Here is a 23,825-nt window from a genome sequence, read left to right on the forward strand (position 1 = left end):
CAACACTACTCTTTCCAATGCAATATGTAAAAATGAAATCTAATCTTTCATTCTACTAACAAATGCAATGTCTACATGAAATCCTATCGAAATGAAAATCTCTTTCCTTTCACTAAGATGCAATAATGATTTCCTTTTCTCTTTGATTCAATTAATGCAAACGAATGCAAAAAGTAAAGGGAAATGCAAACAACTCACTAAACATGAAAATCTCTTTCACTTTATGATTTTGAATGCAAGAAATGTCTCGAAAATACTTAAATGATAAACACTTTCACTTTCCGAAACATAAGAATGATAACAAGCATGTTCTTTCAGTTCAACCAAAGCAAACAATTTGTTATCTGTGCTTGACAATGGAAGTAAAGAGATCTCCAAAGCATCAATATGATTTGACATTAATGAAAACAATTTCACACCAAAGAACCAAAACCAACTTGTAAAAGATATCTTGATGCAGGAGACTCTTGAACAGGAGTAATCTATCTCTGATAAGAAAACCAATCAATGAGTGGGGGGTGACCTAGAAACCCTAGAAACCCTAGAAAGAAAACAAGCTTCAAACACACATAAACCAAATCAAGAGACAATTGCAGTCAATCAAGCATGATAATCAAGACAAATACACCATAGACACACTAGAAAATCACTGATAGAGGGAAAAAATATTGAGAACAAGAAGAAAAACCCTAATTTCTCTTATGCTCTAGGATCATCGCGCCTGTTATAGGAAAAACAATGATGAAAGAGTAATAATCACAACTGTAATTAAAGAATCAGCGATGACATCATGATTATGAGGGGTAAACCTGCAATGGTCGAGAAAAATGAAGGGAAAATAAAATATCTTCAAGACCAGACAAAACTCAGTGTCCTCAAGCAATCACCAGCTAGTGAAAATAGTTATAGAAAAGAAAACAAGCCAAAAAACTGACAGTTGGTCAAACTCATCACAAATTCAAGGTGAAGGATTTGATGGAAAGGGTTATAGCATCCCCAGTGGAGTCGCCATTTTGTTTTCTAGGAAATCCTCTCTGCAGACATAGACGATCCCTCTAGCCCAATGAGTGGGACTAGCAACCTACGTGACAATCTACTGGACACTTTCCTAAGTTACAATTGAAAAGAGAGATGAAGAAGATGGCCTACCTCGTTTTGATGTTATCACGTCTTCCTTTGTTGAAGACCTTGAATCACTTGTGTCACATTCTTGTTGCTCACAACATTAAAACACCTGCACAAGAGATCAAGACACAACAAGGCATGCAAATACAAATAGCATAATCAAAAGTAACCTACTTAACAGATCAAGGAGCGTTAAGATAAATGATACATAAGCATACACATTTATGGAAAATGAACCAACAATTGTATATTAATATAATAAAGGAGGAAGCATACAACCAAGCCTTGATGTCAATAGGCTCTCCTTGAATGAATGTCCATGTCCAAGCTAAGCTATCCTAGCACTCTTTCTCCAAGACAATTGAGTAGAATATAGGCACAATCTTAACATAAGGGTGCAAATAGACAAAGACCAACCATTTGGGAATGGGAGAGGATGAATATATAGGCAGGGATAGGGAGTTAGGATCTTTCCAAATATAGGAGAAGGCCCTGATCTCGAGGTAGCTCATAGGGATAAGACCAAGAGACAAAGTTGGGAGAACTTGACCTCATCTACGCCGAACAACCTCTAGCTAGTCGCTTTGGAAGCTTCTAGATCACAAAGCTTCTCATCATCTTTTGGAAAAATTGCCTTTCAGGGATCATCGTGGGTATACAATCAAACAAAGCGATGGCATCATGGGTCTAGTATAGTGCAACAAGAGACCATCTCTATTTTCAGTATCATAAGAGCGATGATTCTAAAATTAGGGTTTTAGAGCCATTTCCTTCAAGGGAAGTTCAAGGCATTTTCCAATCAGTGTTTTAGGGAGGATCTGAGCTGCATATTTGATGGTCATCTTTCAGGCACTTCGTGGTATGTCACAGGGAAGTGGAGGAGGTGTGAAAAAATATTGTGTAACACAATGCTAGAAGATTACCCTGTTGGTCCTAATAATTGGGCAGACCTATTCTAACTCTTTGATCAAAGTGGGAATTAAAGAGTGCCATTGATTCCTTAACTTCTATTAATCTATTATCTATATGTTTCTTGTACATATTCCTCTATACCATTTTGTTGATTTCCAGCCGCTCTATTTGTAATGTCTAAAGCTCTTAGATCCTGTGAAGATTTAGCATTTAAATAGTCAATAATTTTCTTAGCCATTTGGGTGCTCTCCTGTGTTTTATTTCTATTTGAAGTAACAGTTGCTTCAGTAGCCTTTATTATGTCTTTTTACTCTGCAATAACATCCATGTGATCCCAATAGCTCAAACTTGCAAAATTATATTGTCCCAAATAATATGCCTTTCTTGATAAGAACATGTTACCTTTGAGCTTGGCCTTTAGTTACTTAATTTCCTCCTTTGTTGCTTTATGCTAGAGGGTTTCCTGAATCAAAATTTCATTTTCTAAATAGAGTTGTCTCTCTTTATACTCAATTTTCCTTTGGCATCCACCAAGCTCCTTCGCGGATTCTTTAGTTCATCTTCTGAGATTGTTATTCCGTTCATAACCCTGATTAGTTTCTCTTTAGGGTCTTCTGAATCAGCTGACACTACCATAGTACATACATGCTTATCTATTTTATGCTACAACTATGCATTTTGTTTCTTGAGGACTACCAACTCTTGATTTGTTCCCATAAGTTCTTTTGTCAAAATTTCATTTTCTTTCTCCACCTGATCTAGTTCAAGTGTTTGGACATGTTTAGTTGCAGGCATCTTTAATTTATTCCTCAATTTTTGAAATTTTGTCTCTGTACTTCACAACAAATCTTGAATCATTGCTCTGTCCTCAGGATTTACTCCCAGTTTGATGATTGACTTCTTGAATTCTTCATTTTGGGTATGCAAGGATATGGAATTTTCCCTTTCTTGTTTAAGTTGGTATATCACTTTTTCCAAGAGTACCTCTACTTTACTAGCTACCAAAGAAGACTTGTCAAGATCATTATAAATTAATTCACCTGTTTTCCTACGTATATTGATCTTGTCGAGCAAAGGAATGTCTTTAATATCCATAGACAAATTTATTGTCTTGAAATCTATGTCTGGTGAAAAAGTCTGATAAATTGGATGAGTAAGAGATATTTTGAGTTGATTCCTTTCCAGGTCCATGTCTGATAGGAGTCTAGTCCGGTAATTTGGAATTGATTAAGCCTCTAGTTGTGTTGTAACATTTCCCCTTACTTTTACATTTCTCTCCTCAATTTGCTGGAAATATTTCTGCAAAGCATTGAGGGAAGAAGCCTCCTCTTCAATAGGAATTGGGGATGAAGGTGAACATCTTGTATCTCCCAATTGTACTTGGAATCCTACTTCTCTTAAGGGATTTTCAATCAATTGTGAATCTTCAATTTCTCCTCCTTGAACCTAAGCTTTCTTGCTAGCTTGTGAGCCTTTAGTATCAATGTCCATAAATTTTGGGGCATTCCTCTTCAAGCCTTTTTCCTTAGGAATAGGAGTTTCTACATCTATCTTATGTTGTGAATCCTTCATACCAACATTTTTCAACTCTTCAAACTCTGGTTTTGCTTCATGGGTATATGGAGCACAAATTTCCATTATTCTTTTGGAAATTACTTGATGAGGATCATAATGTCATTTTTCTCCTTGTCCAAAACCTAATTCTTGCATCATCTTTTCAACTTCTTTTGCAACATGCTTATTATTCACAATAAAAGGACCCACTGTTCTAGGTAATTTAAACGGAAACCCTTCCAAGTTGGGACAAAATGAATCTAGTCCACATTTAGGCTCTGTATGAAAGCATAAATTCTCATTGGTGCAAATACAAGTAGCTTGTAGGGTAGAATTTATGCACCATATAACCTTATTTCGAAACAATCCTCTAAGATGAACCAATCACCAACTCTAAAATATTTACTCAAATTAAGAAAAGGCTTAGCTTGTGGAAGGATTCTGGGAGCAGGATGACTATTTATGATCTTATATACAACTAACATATAATAAGATATATAGTAGGAAAATCATTCATTATTCTCTCTCCTTCTAACAATATCAGTCCAATTAATTACAACATGCTTTTGTTTATTAGGATCAACAATATTCAACCCCGCATAAATAAATTGATCAGCATGGGTGTATAGGAAAAAATAGACAAGCAAAGATGGAAATCTAAAGCAGCCATTGATGTTGAAATTTTGGAATTCAAGGTTGATGGAGTGCTCCTAGTAATATGGAATGTCTAATACAATGTCTAGTTGTATCATTAGATGGCAAAGCCCTAAATCCTAACAATTTATGATCTTTGCATCATCCTTCCCCAATATTCCCATAATAACCAAAAAAATTGTTTTAGTAATTTCAGAAAATAAGGTTATGGGAAACTTGGTAACAGTTGAAGAAAGCAAAGAGTTGGGGGGGGGGGGGGGTGGGTGTGTTGGGGGGTGCGGAGAATGAGTTCAAATAGCTTCTTCTTATCCTCCTCATAAATAGATAATTTATAAGTGGATAAAAACAAATCCTTTGTGAAAGTGGTATAGCTAACAGACTTTGGAAAACATAGGCCTTGACAAATTAATTGAGCAAAGACTTGTCAAATGTTCTCCCCTGAAGAATTCATCATGAAATTTCATTATGGGTTAAATAGATGAAGTCAACCAACTGATAAACTATGGGAATGGATAAGTATGGGGAATAACGAAAGAAACAAGACTAGAATTAACTACTTGAAAGGGGTTCTCTCACTCAATTAGACTAGAAAATAGGTTCTGTTAAATTTGCATGAGGTCCAGTGAACAAAAGGGGTCAAAAATTTCCCTCTCTGTTTCCATGAGAGGAATGTCTGTAAGTGACACATACATAGAAACTTTCTTGGCCATTTTAGCAGTTTTCCTTTTAATTAAAAGTAGAGGATATGGACGATGTTTTTAATTAGATGATTTGGAGAAGGATGTTGCAATTATGAGCCAAGATCAAGAATGAAGTGTGTCTGGAGAGATAAGGATAGAATGAAGCGGAGTAGATTTTTGTTTAATGGTAATGCGAGAGAACGAAAATGATGAGGATACAAATGAAAGAGTACGAAAGGATTGTGGTGGAAGGTGACATGGAAGTGGAGGATGATGAGAGGTGGGTGAGATGGCTTGTTTCTTACATGCTCACCTGCAGTCGTGAATAGTTTCAACAGAAACATTTTTCCTCCCTTGGGGGCTTTCGCACTAGTAAGCGATTTTCCCTTGAGTGGTAGCAGGCAAGATATGACTTGTAGATCTCCCAAACTATTGTTTCGGGAGACCAACTCTTTGGGGCTCTTCCCCGCATAAAATCTAATTTATTTATACCGTCAAGTTTATATATGGACACAACTCAGTCCAAAATCATGATGATGCTCTTGAAACATGCACACTTTTTAAACCTCCGCCTGTGTGGGGTGGCCCACCCTTCATTTATTTCATATAACAATGCTCCACTTTATAGGCCTGAAATGTTAGGTTACTCTGAATATATATCTTAAAAATTTTGTGAAGGATTTTAACCACTCTTGCTATATGAACCCCTATACAACCTTAAATATATATAGTATTTTTCCTTTTGAAAGACAAAATTAAAAGTGGCTACAACACATCCCATGCATGGATTAACACTATTAGATCACAATTTCACTTTGTTATCACATGGAAATATTTCATTAAAATCATCTCTCATGGGGTATTAAAATTTAAAGTCTATCAAATTTAATTCACGTTGATTTTTTGTTTGGCAACGCTCATTGTAGTGATATAAGTAAAGTGTGTTTCCAAATCAAAAGGCAGGGAATGGCCAACCACACAAAGACACAAGTGAATGCCTCCCCAACTAATCAGTCCTCTGATCATTTTTTTTTAATGCTCTGGTACTTGTCAGATATTCGATGTTAAGTTAAAATGACGACTATCTAATGGCATTTTGATGGAACATATTGTTAGATATCCGACATTGTACAGATGGACAAATGAGTCGGTTCCACAACACTCCCATCGCATTAAACTATTACAATGTCGCTTACCTGAAGCCACACCGTTAGACATCCAACTCCATTACGATGAAAAAAAACCATCATATATCGTCGGATTGGAATAATACGACATCGCATATCTGAAGTCCAAGCATCATAAGTTTGACCTCTATGGTGTTGTATATCTGACGTTTATCTCATCACTTAAACTTATTGTAACATCGACTATCTGATGCTACAAAATCAGACATCCGACTCCATATCGATGGAAAAACCGTTAGATCTCGTTAGATTGGAATAATATGGCATCACATATCTGACATCTAAGTGTAAGATGTTTTGGCCTCTATGGAGGCGGATATCCAATGTTTAACCCATCATAATCCAATGTATATTGGAATCACACATCCGACTACAAAGTGTCAGACGATCAAAGCCATTTTTTGCCATCTTTGGTGTCGTATATTCGACATCAGTCCCATTGAATATCCAATGCTAAAAAAAATCGACTATTCGACACAATCCCATTGATGAAAATTATATCTCCAATGTGTTGAATATCAAATGACTATGAGTTGAATAACCAATGAATATACATCAGATTACCCCATTTGTACAAGTGAATATTCGTGATGTAGTGAGCTTGATCCTGAAATCCATGCTACAATGAAAATAAGGATCTTAATTTCCATGTGTTATATGCTACAGATGGGTATTTGTGTGTCCACCTTTTATGTCTCAATTGTACAATAGATATCAATATAATCGTCATTTGTAAGCCTAACTTTGGTATTGCTATTCATTTTCACAGCTTTATATCTTTTAGACAGACCTATGCTAAAATATATATCCTCCACCTCAATTTGGAGGGGCATCGAGTCTAACGTGATGCAATTCTACTCCAGAATTCAATAATATATCAGGGTCTGCAATAGTAATATTTGTGCACACATATTGAGCATCATGAAGAATTTTAAAAGGCTGCAATTTTAAGATACTCATCATATCCTAGTCTTATAAAACGAAATTTTCAATCTCTTCATGCTCTCTTTCCCTAAAAGTAATGGTCATCCTTCACAAAGTTTCAAATTGAGAGTTTGTTTCTTATTTTTTCATTTGAGTTTGTGAACACACGAGTTTCCTTTTCAATATTCATGTTTATATGCAAATTTCCTTCTAGAAATTTGCATATAGGGCTAGCCACCCACGTATGTGTAGACCACTACCTAAAAAATGGTAAATTTCACCCAAATTTATAATAAATTGTATCAAATTAAAGGGAACTGAAACTCATTGAATCCAATTTGATGATATACAACTCTTGAAATCCACAAAGTTTGGAGGCAGTTTAGGACATTAAAGCACTAGCAAAGGGTAAAATGCAAATGAGATGGTAATTTTTTCAAATTTTCATTATTTGTACCTAATTCTTACCCACTTCTCTATGGTTCCTTGTCATTTTTTTATATTTTTCACTAATGAACTTATATTTGACCCCTTTTTTATTGTCTTAACTATATTTCAGGATTGCAACAAATTTGAATCACTTTGCAACATTTTCAACTCTATGAAACCATAATAACTAATCTATTGTGACAGGTATTGTTTCCTTTACTGGAATACATGTTATAAATCTAAAGATTGAATTTTTCATTTTAATCTCTTTTACAGTGCTTCGCCATGGGATGAACTCCACTATTTTTTGACACTAACCTTTTCATTCGCTACTCACATTTTGTAACTCAGTGGTAGAGCCTTCCTTACATGGGTCTCATAGTTAGCTCCTCACTAGCCATTTGATGCCCATGCTGCACTTATTCTTTAGGATTGGGAGACCTATTTAATCATGTCATGACTTCCTATTTAATTTTGGGTTGTGTTATATTCTTTCCATGACTATCCTACCTAGTTAACCAGGGGGTTAGAGGGGGGGCGGAGCCCCCCCTTTGTCGCGTCGACTATGAAGCAAGGGAGTCACAGGGGGTGTTATAGCTCCAAATCTCACTCTTATGGTTTGTGATGTTGCACTCATGCCCTAGGGCAACCTCTCCTTCCAGACCTGGTCCAAAAAATTAAAAAACAATGTTTTTTCCCTTATACGCGACATTGCCCTGAGTTAAACGTGTGTATACGCGGGTATGTGTATACCCAACCCGCGTATATGTATTAAAACACTTAAAAAATATAAAACTCCTTAATTTCGGGCGGAGATTGCAGGTTTTACCTGCTAATCACCTATTAATGCCCGTGGCCCAACTGTTCCCAACCAACTCCCAACTAAAAAACTACTTTGGGAGAAGTATAAAAAGGCTTCAATGGGAAGGCCTAAAGGGGGGAGATAAGAAAGAGAAAGCTTATTATGCTGAGATTTCCCTGACCAGGTCTAAAGATCCTTGTGCCTCCTGCACTTCCCCCATTTTTACAGGAAACCCTTGTTTCCTTGTGTGTTGATGTCCATCCACTACTTGTGATATCATGGAGCAAGTCATGGAAGGAGTTTGTTAAAGGCTTGAGACTCGACGAATCCGGAGGGAGGCTTCGCTTGGAGCCTGCGAAAGGACGACTCAGGTGAAATTGTTCTTTTCTGTACTTTATTTGTCTTTAATAAAAGAAACACATGTCTTTGTTCCTGATATAAATCTTCTTCATGTTTATGATATTCATGTTAGAATTCATATGTGAATGGTTGTTTAAATTTCATAACTAACTACCTTTCTTTATAATATGAAGATGGTTTCTTTATAAGGTTTAGTCCATATACTGCTATACTTTCTTGAATTGGTTGTTTTGCAAGTCAAAGGAGAAAAAGGAACTCCAAGAACGGTTTGGACCCTGGAAGGACCTTCTTAAACGTAGGACCTCAGGTATGCCCCTTATCATAGAATTTGCTTATGCTAGCATAATGGCTATGTGGAATGTGTGTTTCTCTGTATAGACAACTATCAGTCTGCTAGGGTATCAGCCCAAGACCTTAGGGGAACATTTCCCTTAACAGAATTGGCGACTCCATTGGGGACAACATCATTTTTGTTCCTAGTTTGGGTGTTTTCAAGCCAATCAGGGCTCAGCCACCTATTTTCTCGTTGTTGCTATGTGGTTTGTTTTTGAATTGCAAGTTTGGTCAGTTTCTTTAGTATGTTTTTTTTTTTCTTGAAATCTTTTATATACGTTGTTTTTCTTGCTTACATAGGCATATATACGCATGTTTCCTTAATTGAACCCAAGTATACACAGGTTTCCTTAGGCGCAGTCGCATATACACGCAATCTGTACATCAGTACAGTCGCGTATATCTTGCAATTTTCAAGATTTTTAAAATCTTTTTGTCTCTGAAGGTCTGTCTGCTGGTTTGATTCAGTTTTAAACAGTCACTTTCCAGTGTCAGTTGTTAGTTTTACAGCAAGCATCGGATTCCAAATTCTCTCTGACTGTAAGAATTGTTGGTCTTGTTTTTGTTTGTGCAGGCGTCATCGTTTTTCGCTTAAGCACGCAAGATTTCTTGCTTGGAATCTTGGCTGCTCTGATTCATCAGGGTTGGAAGATTGATCTCAATCTTTGTGTTGAATCTTGTTTTTGGTGACTTTTTCTTTGCTTGACAAAACTGCTTTTTGTGACCATCCACTTTTTTGTTTCATGAAAGTTGTTGATTGACACTTTCTTGAAATTTGTCTTTTCAATCTTTTGGTCTTTGTTGCCAAAGCCTTCATTGCTGCTTTTGATTGTTAAGAGCATCTTTAAACACATTTATTTTTTTTGAGTTTTCATCCATTGTGTGTTGTCAACTTGCAAAAGTGTTTGTTGCCTATTCTTCAATCATAAAGCTTCAGCCTTTTTGAGAGCATTTTTGAAAATACATTTTTGTTGTTGCTTTTGAAGAAAACTTTTTGAAAAACTTGGTTTTGCTTTCTTGAACTTTGTTTTGATTTGGTTTCCTTTTAGTGAATGAAAGTGCTTTTTGTTTGTCTTGAAACTTGTTTTTAGTGTTTAGACGAAATGAATGGTAGTAACTCATATTCCATCTAAACATTTTAAGTGGCAAAATAGAAATTGATAAGCAAGCAACTTTCATTTCTTGATCTTAGAGTAGTTTTGAGTCTTGCATCAGCATATACTTGTTGCATTAGGATAGATTTGCACATTTTTTCAGGCATCCATAGCTTTGTTAACTTTTGTGAGTGTGAAGCTTGAATTAACGAAAAGAAAAGAAAATTTTGTTTTATTTGAAGTTCCTTTGAACCCTGTAGAAATTTCTTTTCATCGAAAAATGAAAACAAGTGCATTTGCATGTAGTTTGGTTTTTATTAATTTCTTTTGCATAAAAACACCACTAGTTTCACTTCCGCTTATCTCGTGACTTAAAGAACAGCCTATCTTAAAATCAAGCGCTAATTAAAATTCACTAAAACTTTCTATTATCAAGTTAGATACACCAAGAAGTTTTAGGATTTTAGGGCCTTGGATTAGGCGAGTGGAGAGTTAACTCTCCAAGGCCATTTAAACTGTCAAACATAGGAGTCTGAATAGTGAGTGAAAATCCAATAGCGTTAGGAAGACCAGGAAAGCTCCAAATCTGGGAGTTAAGCACAAGGGTCTGTGAAGACGGGGAAGAGAGATACTCCCTCTCCTACTTGTCCAAACTTACCTCACGACTGTTCTGCCTAGCTTTTACGACGAGTTGGTATACATAGTTGCTACTCCTAGGGAACTACATAGGTGGCTGCGGAGGGGAATCTCGTGGCACCTGAGGTGGACGTTGCATCACTCTTAATGGTACTACTGGAGGGCACCCTTGCAAAGCTTGGGGGCTTGCACCGGCGCAGGCTGTTGTTAGGAGGTCAGCGTAACTTCCTCTGTTACCTTCTTTGATAGGACTGGGTCGTCATTATCCCATACTATCTTCGGAAGGCCCCTTAATTCACTTTCTTATATTTTGGTGTCCGGTCCTAATCACCCGGAGCGGAAATACTTGGAAGTTGTTTGACTGGCTAATATCTTTAGGGACTTTATAGTGTGTGCTTTGTGCTCTTAGTTGACCTAGCTTTCAATTTTTTGAGTCTTTAGTTAGATCTTAACAAAAAATTCAAAGTGGCTCACCGGTCACCTAGACGGTCTCGAAGACTTTGTGGTCTTTCACCACCAAGTTTAGAGCCTTCTCCTAGAAGGCGCAGAGGTAATACTGCTGGTGGGTTTTGTCCCACGGCAGCTCACGCATCGGAGATTGATCCTCCTCTCGGGGGCATTAGTGTTCAAGTAAGGCCTGGCACTTCCGCAGAACAAGAGAGGAACACTCTAGTTCTTTCTCGAGTTCTCTTTCAAACAGATAATAACATAGAGGTAGAAGAACTCTCAGAGTCGTTAGCGGCTCCGAATTCTCCCCTACCATCTAGCCATCCGGAAGTATTAGAATACGTTGGGACTCCGACGCATAGACCGTCAAGTCTAGGTCACAATACGCGCTTACCATCAAGGACCACTACTGGAAGCATGGCTTCTACTACAAGTGCTACAACTATGCAAACTCCAACATCGATACAAGGGGAAGGAATGATTTCCATCTCCTCTGCTTCTTTGTTTGGGTCTTTTGCTAGCACATCTTTAGTTGGGTCTACCTCCATTCCGTCCACTAGTGGAAATTCCCAACCAATGCTTTTAGTTCTGGATTCTTCCCATTTGGCACCCATTCACAGGGTATTCCATTAGTTCCGTTTAGTGCCGCCACATCCATGATGGGTGGATCGGCTTCATTCCAGGGTTTTCCTTTCGGAAGTGGTCATATACCACATTCCAACCCGACAGTAGGATCTATGCCTTTTTCTTCTACAGGACAAAGCAGCAATCCTTTTCAAGGTTGGACTAACCCTGTGGTTAGTGGCATGGGAACTGAGAATCCGTTTTTCGGCCAACAAGGGAATAGGCTATAATCCACAGTTAGTTCGTTTCAAAGTATTCATCCCTTAGCTTCGGCTTGGAATCCATATCAGGGGTTATCAACTCCTTATAATCCCTTAGGAGGAAGCTTTGCTGGTTATGGAGGCTTTGCGACCGGAGTTGGTCAAACTCTGAATTTTGCTGGATCACAAGGCTTGCCTTTTGGTTCAGCCGGTTCTGCTGGTTACTTCGAGCAGCCTGGTGCCTTCCAAAATCCAGGCCAATCTTTTTAGAACTTTGGGAGCTCCGCCCAGTCTGGGTGGAATCCCCAAGGTCCTCCTAGGCTTCCGTTTCTGGCAACTTTGAACTTGCCAAATCTCACTAAGTTAACAAACGATCCAATCAAATACAATCTGGCCTAGCCTCCGGTCCCAACCAAACTCCCTTCGGACATTCCAAAATTCGAAGGGAAGAGTGATGAAGACCCAGGCGACCATGTAACCACATTCCATTTGTGGTGCTCATCGAACTCCCTTATTGATGACTCGATTAGGTTGAGACTTTTTCAACGCACCTTGACTGGTAATGCGGCCAAATGGTATATAGAGTTGCCAGGGGGCAGCTTTACATCTTTCGCTGACTTAGCTAATATTTTCTTAAATCATTTCTAGTTGCATGTCCGTTATGATGCCGGAACTGAACTTCTGGCCACTTTTCATCAGGATAAGGCAACTCACATTTCTGACCATATTCAGGAATAGAGACAGAGAAAGAGGCTCATTAAAGCCGAAATCCCTCCGGAGTACTGTCTCGAATGGTTTTTGAAATCTTTACAACCTGAGATCTCTAAGGATCTGGATTTAAGAGATATGTGGTTTATATCTTTTGGCTTAGTTACCGGAAAATCCACAGTACGAACCATTTTTATGTCAACGTTTCAAATCCCAACTGGGATCCATCATCAGGACTTATGAATGATGATAAAAGAAGAGCCGATTAGAAGGAAATAAATAATAATGAGGATAATAATTTTAGGATCAGTGGAATGTCGGCTTGAATATTTATTTTTATTAATTTATTAATTTATTTTATTATTATTATTATTATTTGAATAAATTATTTTTATTTTTACTGTTGAGTTTTATATATTAATTTTTACTGATGAGTTAATATATTAATTTAAATTATTAAAATTCATAACCTTAATGGTAATAATAATCATTAAATATTTAATATATGTTAATATAATATTATTTATTTTATTTTGTATGAGAAATGTTTATTTATTTTTAATATATATTAGTATTTAAAGAATAGAAAAATAAGTATATTGTATTAATATTTAAAATTATTTAAATTTTTTATTTAAAATTTTTATTTGAAATTATATTAATATTAATAATAATTAATATATTAATTAATTGCTATATAAATTAATTAATATATTAAACTAATTAATATTAATAAATGTTAATAATGTTAATAAATCAATATTAATAATGTTAATAGATATTAATAGTGTTGATAAATATTAATAATACTTAATTAATAATCACTTAATAATTAATTAACAGTAATTAATATTAATAATAATTAATATATTAAACTAATTAATATTAATAAATGTTAATAATGTTAATAAATCAATATTATTAATGTTAATAGATATTAATACCGTTAATAAATATTAATAATACTTAATTAATAATCACTTAATAATTAATAAACAGTAGTTAATATTAATACTTGATAATTAATATTAATTAATATTACGACATCATAATTAATAATTAATATTAATAATTAAAATAGTACCCTTTATTATGATTTATTTATAAATATTATGATTTATTTATTTATATATATATATATATATATATATATATATATATATATATATATATATATATATATATATATTAACTTAAGAATAAAAAATTTTAATAGTAGTTAATGATAATGGTAGTAGATATTACTGTAATTATTGTATTTAAATGTTAATTATTATTATTGTTATTATTATTATTAAAATAGGGTTACTAACTCTTAAATATTAGAATAGGAGAGGGATACCTTACCTACTAAATGCTATACCTGGGACGTGTTGGCGATCTTGATTTCTCTGATCAAGGGAAGCCAGCTCCCGCTAATCTCCATACCATTGTCTCTGTTCAGATTATGAGGATGTTTGATAATTTCAAGTGCTTCTCTGATCTTTCGTCTATGATGTTGCTCTTCCCTTGCGACAATTGAGGCGCTTTCCAAGCGGATATGGTGTTTAGTTTTTGAGGAGTGCTCTGCCAAGGCTGAAGTACGAGATCTTTCATTTCTAATATCAGCGCCATGTTCCTTGAGTTTTGTCTGTAGGGAGCGACCTGTTTCACCAATGTAGCTTTTTCCACATGAAAAATCTATTTTATAGACTCCTTTAAGCTGATGTTTATCAATATCATCTTTTACAGACCTCATACCTTGCCTAATAGTTCCAGGTGCTGAGAATTGCGTGATTATGTTTTTCTTCCTTAGGATTTTAGCAATTTGGTCTGTAACTCCATGGATATAAGGTAGAAAAACCCTACCACACTGAGGTTGGTCTTGAGCCTTAGGTTCATGAGATAACAACCTTCTTTCAGCTTTCTCTACGGCTCTTTTAATCTCTTGTTCTTTGGATCTCTAAGGATGTCTCCATGTCTGGAGTCTATTCTGAGGAGCAAGCCATTTTTAGGGCCCAGCAATTAGAATTGATCTACTCTCAGTCTGGGATCCTACAAAAATACTTGCCAGATTGTTGTTGGGAAAAGTATCCAATACGGAATGACCCTATCCCACTCTAAGGGTGATAGTACCTCAGCAACAATCAAAGCAAAGCTATTTGAGATTACTTCTTTATGAGATGTAAAAGAGGGGAGAAAGAGATCCACTAACCGGTGTCTTCCGCTAATGATTGATCCAATCTTCTCTCCTTGCTGCTTGCTCCCAGCTCCTTGCTCTTTCACTGGCCCAGCTACACCAAGATCCTGCAAAATGGCAAGAGAGGGAAACTACAAGAAGCATACATTCATAATTGATTCAAGGATTAGAATAAATCAAATACACAAGTATAACAATACATCATTGAGACACATGCATATAGAAGAACCTCAAATGCTTTATTAATGGAAGAAGTAAAGTTCAGGAAGTGATACAACCATAAGAGGCCCAATCCAGCATCACCTTCCCAGCAGAAAGAAATCTCCTCTTCACCTCCTTCAAAGCAAATCACCCAATAGTTCTAAACTCAAACCAACAGCAATTCTTTACATTCACAAGATTCCAGCCTTCCTTAGACCTCAAGAGAGAGATCTATATATAGGAGTTTTGGAGAAAGGATGAGTCAGCTTGAGGCTGGCATGAAGCTGACTAGTGTCCTCTCCCACTTCAGTTATTCTTCAGTTCTTGAGTCCACTTGGAGGTTCTTGCTTCCACTTGGAGATCTAGACCCTCTTACTCATCACCAGTCGAATTCTCTGATCCAAGTGTCATTTTGGAAGCTTCCTGGGCATTGACACCTTGAGGAATGACTGTGCCACATGTCCCAATTCGCCCAGCGCATGTAGCCTTCTTTGCAGTTGACATTCAGCGCAGGTAGACAGTGGAGCAGTTGACATTCAGCGCAGGTAGCCTTCTTTGCAGTTGTAAGCCTCTATGTAGTGCTTGCACAGGCTCTACTCACTATGCCCTAGAACTGCTAGAAAGATGATGTCCTGGCTAACTCTACCTCTAAAAGTGACTCGCTTGGCCTCCTCGAGATTTTCCGGACAAACTTCAACTAAATCACCCTTCTCCTCAACAAAATTGATCTCCCTCTGACGCTATCTGTGCAGCCTCTCTGGGAAATGCAGCCCCTCTGCTGCTGACTCTCCGAAACTAGAAAACTTCCTCCGGACTCATTGTCTCTGCCTCTCACTATCTCTGTGTCCCTCTCTAGCTCGAATTATCCTCTACTAAATCACAAAAACTAGGAAGTTCGATCTCTGACAAGGAACTCGACTTCTTGTTTATTTTACTCCAGCCCCATCGACCTCCTCTTATAATCTCCAGTTGGATCACCAATGGCCATGATTAAGTCCTTATCGATGGCTGAGATCATTTCTGAGTCGATCCATGTGAGTTTCTAGAGAAATCTCACCTTTCTTAATTAATTGTTGTTAATTAATCATTTTCCCTAAGTTAGACTTAAGAAAAAATTAATTACGGATTAACTAACTTAATTGAGCTTATAGGTGGGTTTTCCATAAATGATTTTTGGTTTCTGGAGTCCTAGTGTCTCTTAGCCTCTCTGACCAAAGTTGAGACTAGAACACCATCCAATGCTACAAAAACTAACACTCCCTCTTAGCAAGGAAGGTGTTAACCCCGTCTCCATAACATCCTACATACACGTTGTTGATGTCTGACAACTGTGACCACTGCCACTGTCCACCAACTACTGCACAACTTTGATTCATCTGCCACACTGTAGCTGAGCTAAAACTGCATCTGAGTTGTTGTTGACATTGCACTGTATGGGGCCTATACTACTTCCAACTCTGCTCTATGCTACAAATGATCTCATGTTGTTGTTGTTGCAACTACTGCAACTAAGAACTGAATCTCTAAATCAACCGTTTCACTGGAGTGGCTCTGCAATTGCCGCCTAAGTCTTTGACTACTACCAATGTTTGCACTGTCCATTAAGTTTGTCTGCACTACAACTGCATTTTTCTCCTCAGCGTCTGACTGCAACTAGTACTGCAATTGCCCCTCAAGAACTGATTATGCCATCTGACACTAATTCATCTACTACTAAATATTGTGGGCCCATGTAGCAAGGGTATTGATCCAAGAGGAAACACCTGCCCGATGCTAAACACCTATTTGGTGCTCAACACCTGTATGATGCTCTCCACAAAGGATCCTGCCCAGATCTATGCAACTCTAGAGTCTAGAGCTCAACGTATCCCCACCTCTCACTTGGAGGTATAGTTGCATATAGAGCAAAGTCTTCCTCCAACCTAGAGGACAATTGATCTATCTCTGCCACAGTTGTTGCCTACTCCTACTCCTTCTTGTCCTTCTTCCTCTAAGGACACTAGATACTATAGTGACCGAAGCACTTGACCTTCGATGGGTCCTTCTCCTTCTTCTCTCCTCCCTATGAGCCTTGTCCTTGACTAGGACCTTTCTTTTCCTTTCCCTTTGATGCAAGGGCTACATTCTCCTCCTCCTTCACACTCTTCGATCCTCTGTTGTTGCCACCAAGACTACTCTTGACAAGAGCAAGTCGCATCTCCTTGTGCGTGAAGTCTGCCCACAACGATCCCACCTAGGTAGTTGATCTCGTCCAGTGATGCCTTGGACGAAAGTGGCCCACTCCTAGTGTTTCTTAGCCTCTCTGACCTAAAGTCGAGACTAGAACACCACCTGATGCTACAAAAACTAATAGGGCTGAAACTTTTTGTGAGCTTACAGGTGGGGTCGAGCCCTAGATTAGGGTTGGTTTGTGGTCAAGAAGGTGCTAGATAAGTGTTCTAAAGAGGCCAAAGTGACCGCACAAGAAGGGAAGTTTGTTAGAGAGGGACAACGAAGTTTGGGGTAGTTTTGATTTTGAGGCATGGTTAAGGGTAGGTCTGGTACCCTAACCATGCTGAAAAACTCCAAGTTTGAATTTGCACAGGTATGTGATCAGCATCAAAGGAAGGTGTCCTTAAATCAAAGGTAAGTGTTCTCCTAAGTTTATGTTCTTGCTAGGTGGTTGAGAGTCCTAGTTTGGACTTGGAATTTAAAGGAGCAGTTGGAGGGTTGACAGAAAGTGCCAAATCAGACCTAAGTACAGTCACGGACTTTAAGGACTATTAGAAGGGCAGAAGTGAAGCCTAGGGGTTTGTGGACTATTAGAAGGGCAGAAGTGAAGCCTAGGGGTTTGTTTCTTTAAGGAAGAAGGGCAGCCAAGTGGGCTTATGAATAGGCCCTAAGTTGACTATTGGAGAAGGACGTTTGACAGGGATACAAGGCAAACTCCATGCGCTAAGTTTGTCTTCATTGGAGCAACACAGGAAGGCAATAATGGGAAGAGCAGCAAGTGGGCACCCTAGGAGTTGTGAACAAACAGAGTTGTGAACAACTCACAAGAAGACCCTATGTGTTGACTCATTGATGGACTAATGACCAGAAAGAGGGCAGACAGTTGGTGAGTTGTTTGGAATGACCTAAAGGAACAGGCTTCATTGATAGAGGCAGATTGGTGTTGTTGTAGATTGGGTGCAGATGGACCAACAGATGTGTTCAAGTGGAGTTGTGAAGTGCACTACATCAATTAGTAGGTCAGTTGGTATCTTGTTCATGGTAGATTGGTTGTCATAGTAGTTGACACCAAACCCTAGTTTGTATTGTTGTATCAGTGATTGTATGAGGACCATCATCCCTGGTACGAGAGCCCGAGAGTGTTGTATTATAGATTGATAATATAATGAAGTTTGGTTGTTGAAAAAATTGTAAAAAGTTGTTTATTTGTGCACTAGTTGATTCACGGTTGTATTTATTCCGTTGTGCAAAGTAGTTTTTTGTGGCATTTGAGTTGGTTGTGTCAAAGATTCTAAGACCCAAACCTAGATTCTCCAGTGCCGTGGAAAAACAACAACGCTATGGCAATTTTTCTTAAATGGAAGTTCTTCCCAAGGTCTAACAATCATCTTGGAAAGATCACTTTGTAATTCTTGACTTTGTTCTTTTGAATCTTCGAATTCATTTTTGCTACCGCCACTGTTATCATTTTGTGCATCTTCTTGTGACTCATCTTAAATAAGATTTTCATTCATAAATTGACCACATGATTTCATTTCAATCATATATTTTATTATCTTTGTATCAATCATCAACTCCTTTGTATCACAATTACTATTATAACCCTTTAAAATATTTCGCTTTTTTTATCAAACTTTGTTCTAGGGATTCATATAAACATTTTTGCAAGCAACTATCATGCAAATAAAGAGGTTTTGCACAATAAAATTATGAAAACGTTGATTATTAATTTTACTTCGTAAATTCATGCAATAGAAACCAAATGCTCCAACTTATCCTTATCAAATTACTTCAAGAGATTACATGTGATTTTATTTATGGAACCTGGGATCTGCTATATCAATGGCTCCCACAATAATTATCTTGGCCTCCTTATTTATTCAAGTATTCAAGATGAATTCGGCTCCCTAGCAGAAGAGAGTAACCTCCCCAATTAATTCAATTTCTAGCACCAATAATTTTTGTTGATGTTTATCCAGCAAAAATAATATCCAAAAAATGTAGAAATAATTCAATCGTCCACCCTTCCAAACCCGGGCTATTGTCCCTACCAAAAGTCTTCAGGACATATTCAACTTCTTCAATAGTGATCGGCCTCCCAATAGCAGCGTCATCTTCCACAGAAAACATCTGAGGATAGGTGTTTATGACCTCTAATTGCTTATCAATGTCCACCCCTACCCTGGTAGAATATAACTTTCCAAAATATCTAACAGTCGCCTTATGTAAATCCTTTTGTTTATAAATGTGTCTGCCCTCTTCATCTTCCAAGTCCCATACTGTATTTTCTTTCCTTCTCTGTGAAGCATATTTATGGAATAATTTTGTATTCTTATCTCCCCTAGCTATCCAAATGGCTCGACTCTTGAGCCTCCATTCCTCTTCTTGTTAAGCTAAAATCAATCTCTTCCTGGCTTCCAAGTCTAAGGCCTTTTGTTTTTGTTCTTCAGAGAAATAACCAAGATCCGAGGGGAATTATAGCAAATCAAGTTCATGGTTTATCCCAACAAGTTCATGCTTGTTCCTTTTCTTTATTTCTCTTTCCTAACTTCTGACTTCCTTCTTAAGAGCTTTTAGTTTTTGATAAACCACATCCATCTGAGATACCAATTTTTTACTTTCCTTATTTTCCCATGTATCATGAACGAGTTTCTCAAATTCACACTGTTTTAACCATGTGTGGTTAAACTTGAAGGGAAGACCCTTCCAAGTACAATAACCACACCATTTAAGAAATATAGGTGAGTGATCCGACAACCTAGTTGAATTTATCCACGTGCGAAGATCCCAATTGTTCCAACAAAATTTTCATGGACTAAAAACCTATCCAATCTCTTAGCAACTCCAGCCAGTCCACTGCGACCATACCTCTAGGTGGGAAGAAGAGGACTCAGGGGAATGTCCACCAAATGATTTTGAGAAAATAATTCCTTAAAAAAGTCACTTAACAAATCCAATTTATTTTTGAGCCCCAAACCTCCCCAAAGAGACGGTAAGATTTAAATCTCCCACCACAATGACAGACCTAATCCTTAGCAGCCAACTAGTGTCCAGCCTATTCCAGAAATCCTATCTGGATACATAGGGAGCATAACAATTCAATATATGTATTCTATATTTTGATCCCCCTTTTGAAACCGGTAAATAAAATACTAGCACAAGCTTTGAATGACAAGAATTTACAACGACTCGAATCCCACATAGCAACGAGTCCCCTAAAGAGTCTATGGGCACCATAGAGTAGAATTTCCACCTCGGACATATTTTCATAAAATATGCTCGAAACTTAAATCCCTTGATCATAGTTTCTTGTACAAGGATAACAAATGGCCTTTGTTCCAATAACAAATGTCTCAGGGAATTCCTTTTAGGGGCATTCCCTAAACCCCTAATATTTAGGGACATGATCTTCATGTTGGAACATTGTCGATAGCCGAATGTCCTCTAAGAGCATGAACATCTGAACCAGAATGGGGAAGTGATGTTATAGAATCCAACGATCCATTAAAGTCCAAATGGTGGCCTTGTAATTCATGTTCCCAAAAAGGAACCACTTTTTGTCTACCCCTGCGTTGCTTCTTCTTGATAGTAACATTCTGAGTAGTTCGTGGAATTAATGGAAAGGAATTTGGGGATTCCATTATCGAATAAATTATAAAGGGTTCAAATATGAAGGTCGGGTTATGCCTTAAAATGTCCAAGTCACTACTAGCAAAATTTGTAGGGGAATTCATTCCCACACGAGCCGAATTGAATCTAGGGGGAAATAGAATCCATGGGGGAATTACAAGAATCATTGGAAAACGTAGGATTATTTACATCCAAAGGAGCGGCATGTGTCAATACCAATGCAGGGAGGGCATGGCCCAAAATTGCAAAGGGCTCTAAATATAGAAGAAATTCCTATAGACCCAGACTTAATCACGGGGTTTGTATATGTAGGCATAGATTCATCTTTATCCCCCACTGAAATATTACCAGGAGAAACTCCACCATTTGTAACTACTATAGAAACAGTTTTATGAATTTCAATATTAGAAGGTGAAAATGAAAAGGTATCAAGATCAATACCTGTCGCAGAATGTATAATAGGTGAAATATGTCTTTTTGCTATATCCTGCCCCGACAAGGTCTCTTTCAAATGCGCGGGAGTTGATCCATCCTGTTGTTGCCGCCTAGCACACACACCTAAGTTTAGTGAGAAAAAACCCTTAACCCCACAAGGTGTGGTTTGGTGGAAAAACTAAAATATGGGGTTGTCACCTATTCCCAACTCTCTCTGTTAAATCTCTCTCCTAGGTAAGCTAAGGGGGGTGGTCCCTAATGAAAAGTTATATGATATGAGTTTCTAGGAGATTAAGTTAAGTGGATTGTTTGTCAAAGATAACTTGTTTTCAAGAATTAAGCAAGCATATGAATAAATGAGAAAATTTCAATGATATATTAAATGTATAGACCAGTGCCTTCAAGTAAATAACAATAGCTTGCCCAAAAAATGAAATCAAGATACAATGATAGACAATCCTGCAAAATCAAATGTTAGACCAGGATGAGCATATAAACATCAATTGCAACTATAAAGAAGATAGTACTTGAAAGTAAATGCTCAAATGACAAGATAATGACATCAATTACTCATGAGCAAAATGACCATCAAAGCAACAAATATATGAAATAACTTGAAATAGAGTTGCACCAATGAAGGATATTCCAAATACAAGAAAGCTAATTGTTGCAAAAGTAAAAGATCCAAATACTTGCACTAAAGCAAATGCTTCTTGAGAAAATGATGATATTTGCAAATATATGACAGTTGTATTGCAAGTAAAGTGAAATTGTGATGTAGAGATGCTCTCGGTTTATTTTATTAGTTGTATTCTAAAACAAAGTTTCAATTGAACTCTGGTCCCTAGACCTCATCCTCGCCCGGAAATCCGGATCTCACAATGAGGAGTCAATAGGGGTGGAGGGTCCCTAAAGTCTACACAACCAACTTAAGTTGGAGGTTAATTTTGGAAATGCCAATTAGTAATAAAATGTGACTAAGTGAGATGTTGGAGTAAATATTGTTGCTTCCAAAATAAAGTATTGGTGCTTGAGTATAATGGACAATGCTGAAGTAAAATTATCAATATCTTCAAATGGAAATGAAGGTGAAACTTCACAAGTCCACAATTGCTTTGCAAGAAATAGAGTCGGTGCCAAATTGCTTCAACACAAGAATGTTCAATATTAACCAAGACGCCACATAAATTAAATTTGGCCATGATAAAGGAAAATGCTCAAGAGACTTGTGAAACCAATATGGCTAAATTAAACCAGTTTAAGCTTGCCAATTGTGTAAAATACTTGCTTGCTTTTTCTTTTCTTTTTTAAATATTGCATGTGTTGTAATAGAAGCTCAATGCAAGCACTCAAGAAATTGAAATAAACACATGTCACACTTGTGCTAAAATGAAAATGGATGTGAGAACTATGTGAGAAACTAATCATGCATGAGTGAAATGAAATTAGCAAATGAGAACTAGAGTAACCAAACTAAGATGATTAGTTCACCCACAAGCAAAGATCCCTCCTCTAAATGGGGAGAAGGGATACCATGGGAAATATCCAAGCTCCCTCACAAGAAAATTTAGCGTTTTATTAGTGAATAGTTACAATGAAAAGAGACCTCTCAAGAAACTTCAAAAAGAAAGGGGATCTTTACAAAATTTGTACTTGTGATGCAATAGACTTCCTCCTTAGATGCCCAAAGTAATTGGGAAAAGAATGGCATAAAGAAAGGGCCTCTAAAGTCTGAAACTTGGACAAATGTTTACATGTTATTGTGAATCTGCCCAATGTGTGGACTGTTTTCGTATTCACAAATCAGCGACTTCACAATCACAATGCATGCAATAGGAGAGAGGTTAAGCCTCCTCTAGCTCTCAGCCCTTGCGAAACAAAATCAACAGCCCTCACAAAATCCCACGACCTCCCTTGAAAACTAGTGTTGAAGTGAGAGCCCAAGGTCTTGCACACAATTTGTTAAAGTTTCAAACAATGAATCTCACAAGCTACCACCAGAACAAGTTAGAAAGGGTTGCAAAACAAACCAAGTGTTAGCTATGAAATTAATCAAGAAAATTACAAATGTATATGTACAATAGTCTACAAAGGCTAAGCTAAAGAGTATGAGTAAACTTTCCTCTTTGCTTAGCCATAATTTGGCTCTAATAGCAAAATTAGAGAAAATGAAGCACAATACTTTGAGAAATAAATATTAAATGAATTATGCTTGACATATGAGCCCCAAGCCCAAAAGAAATCCCTGCAAGACAAATTCGAAAGATGAGGCTTTGGAAATTGACAAATGTGGGTTCTCCTTGAGTATTTCAAGAGTGGGTTGGTTCCTCCGAGAACTTCCCCTCACACTTGAAGCTTGAACGAAAGAAAGATTTTCTACACAACTTCACCTAGACAAATTAGATCCACATGTGATGAGAAAATTCTAGAAATATATTGGACATCAGCTAAAGCATTTCTCTATCTAGAGCAAGTAAATAATCCGTATGCTAATGTAAGA

The 23,825-nt window shown here is 37.2% G+C and overlaps 1 protein-coding gene across 1 annotated transcript in view; it reads right to left on the reverse strand.

The window, feature by feature from the left end:
• Positions 1–1,164: 1,164 nt before the first annotated feature.
• LOC149262033 (uncharacterized) overlaps positions 1,165–23,825 on the reverse strand; it is a 296,604-nt gene continuing 273,943 nt past the window's right edge. The window contains exons 4-5 of the mRNA XM_089374064.1: positions 21,332–21,435; positions 1,165–1,234 (exon numbers count right to left, since the gene is read on the reverse strand). Coding sequence (XP_089230190.1) covers positions 1,165–1,234; positions 21,332–21,435 — 174 coding nt within the window. The remainder of the gene's footprint in view (positions 1,235–21,331; positions 21,436–23,825) is intronic.

Source organism: Pinus tabuliformis, chromosome 6 (genome assembly GCF_031772625.1).
Source record: "Pinus tabuliformis cultivar Carrire ecotype Pingquan chromosome 6, CPIR1, whole genome shotgun sequence".
Classification (NCBI taxonomy): domain Eukaryota; kingdom Viridiplantae; phylum Streptophyta; class Pinopsida; order Pinales; family Pinaceae; genus Pinus; species Pinus tabuliformis.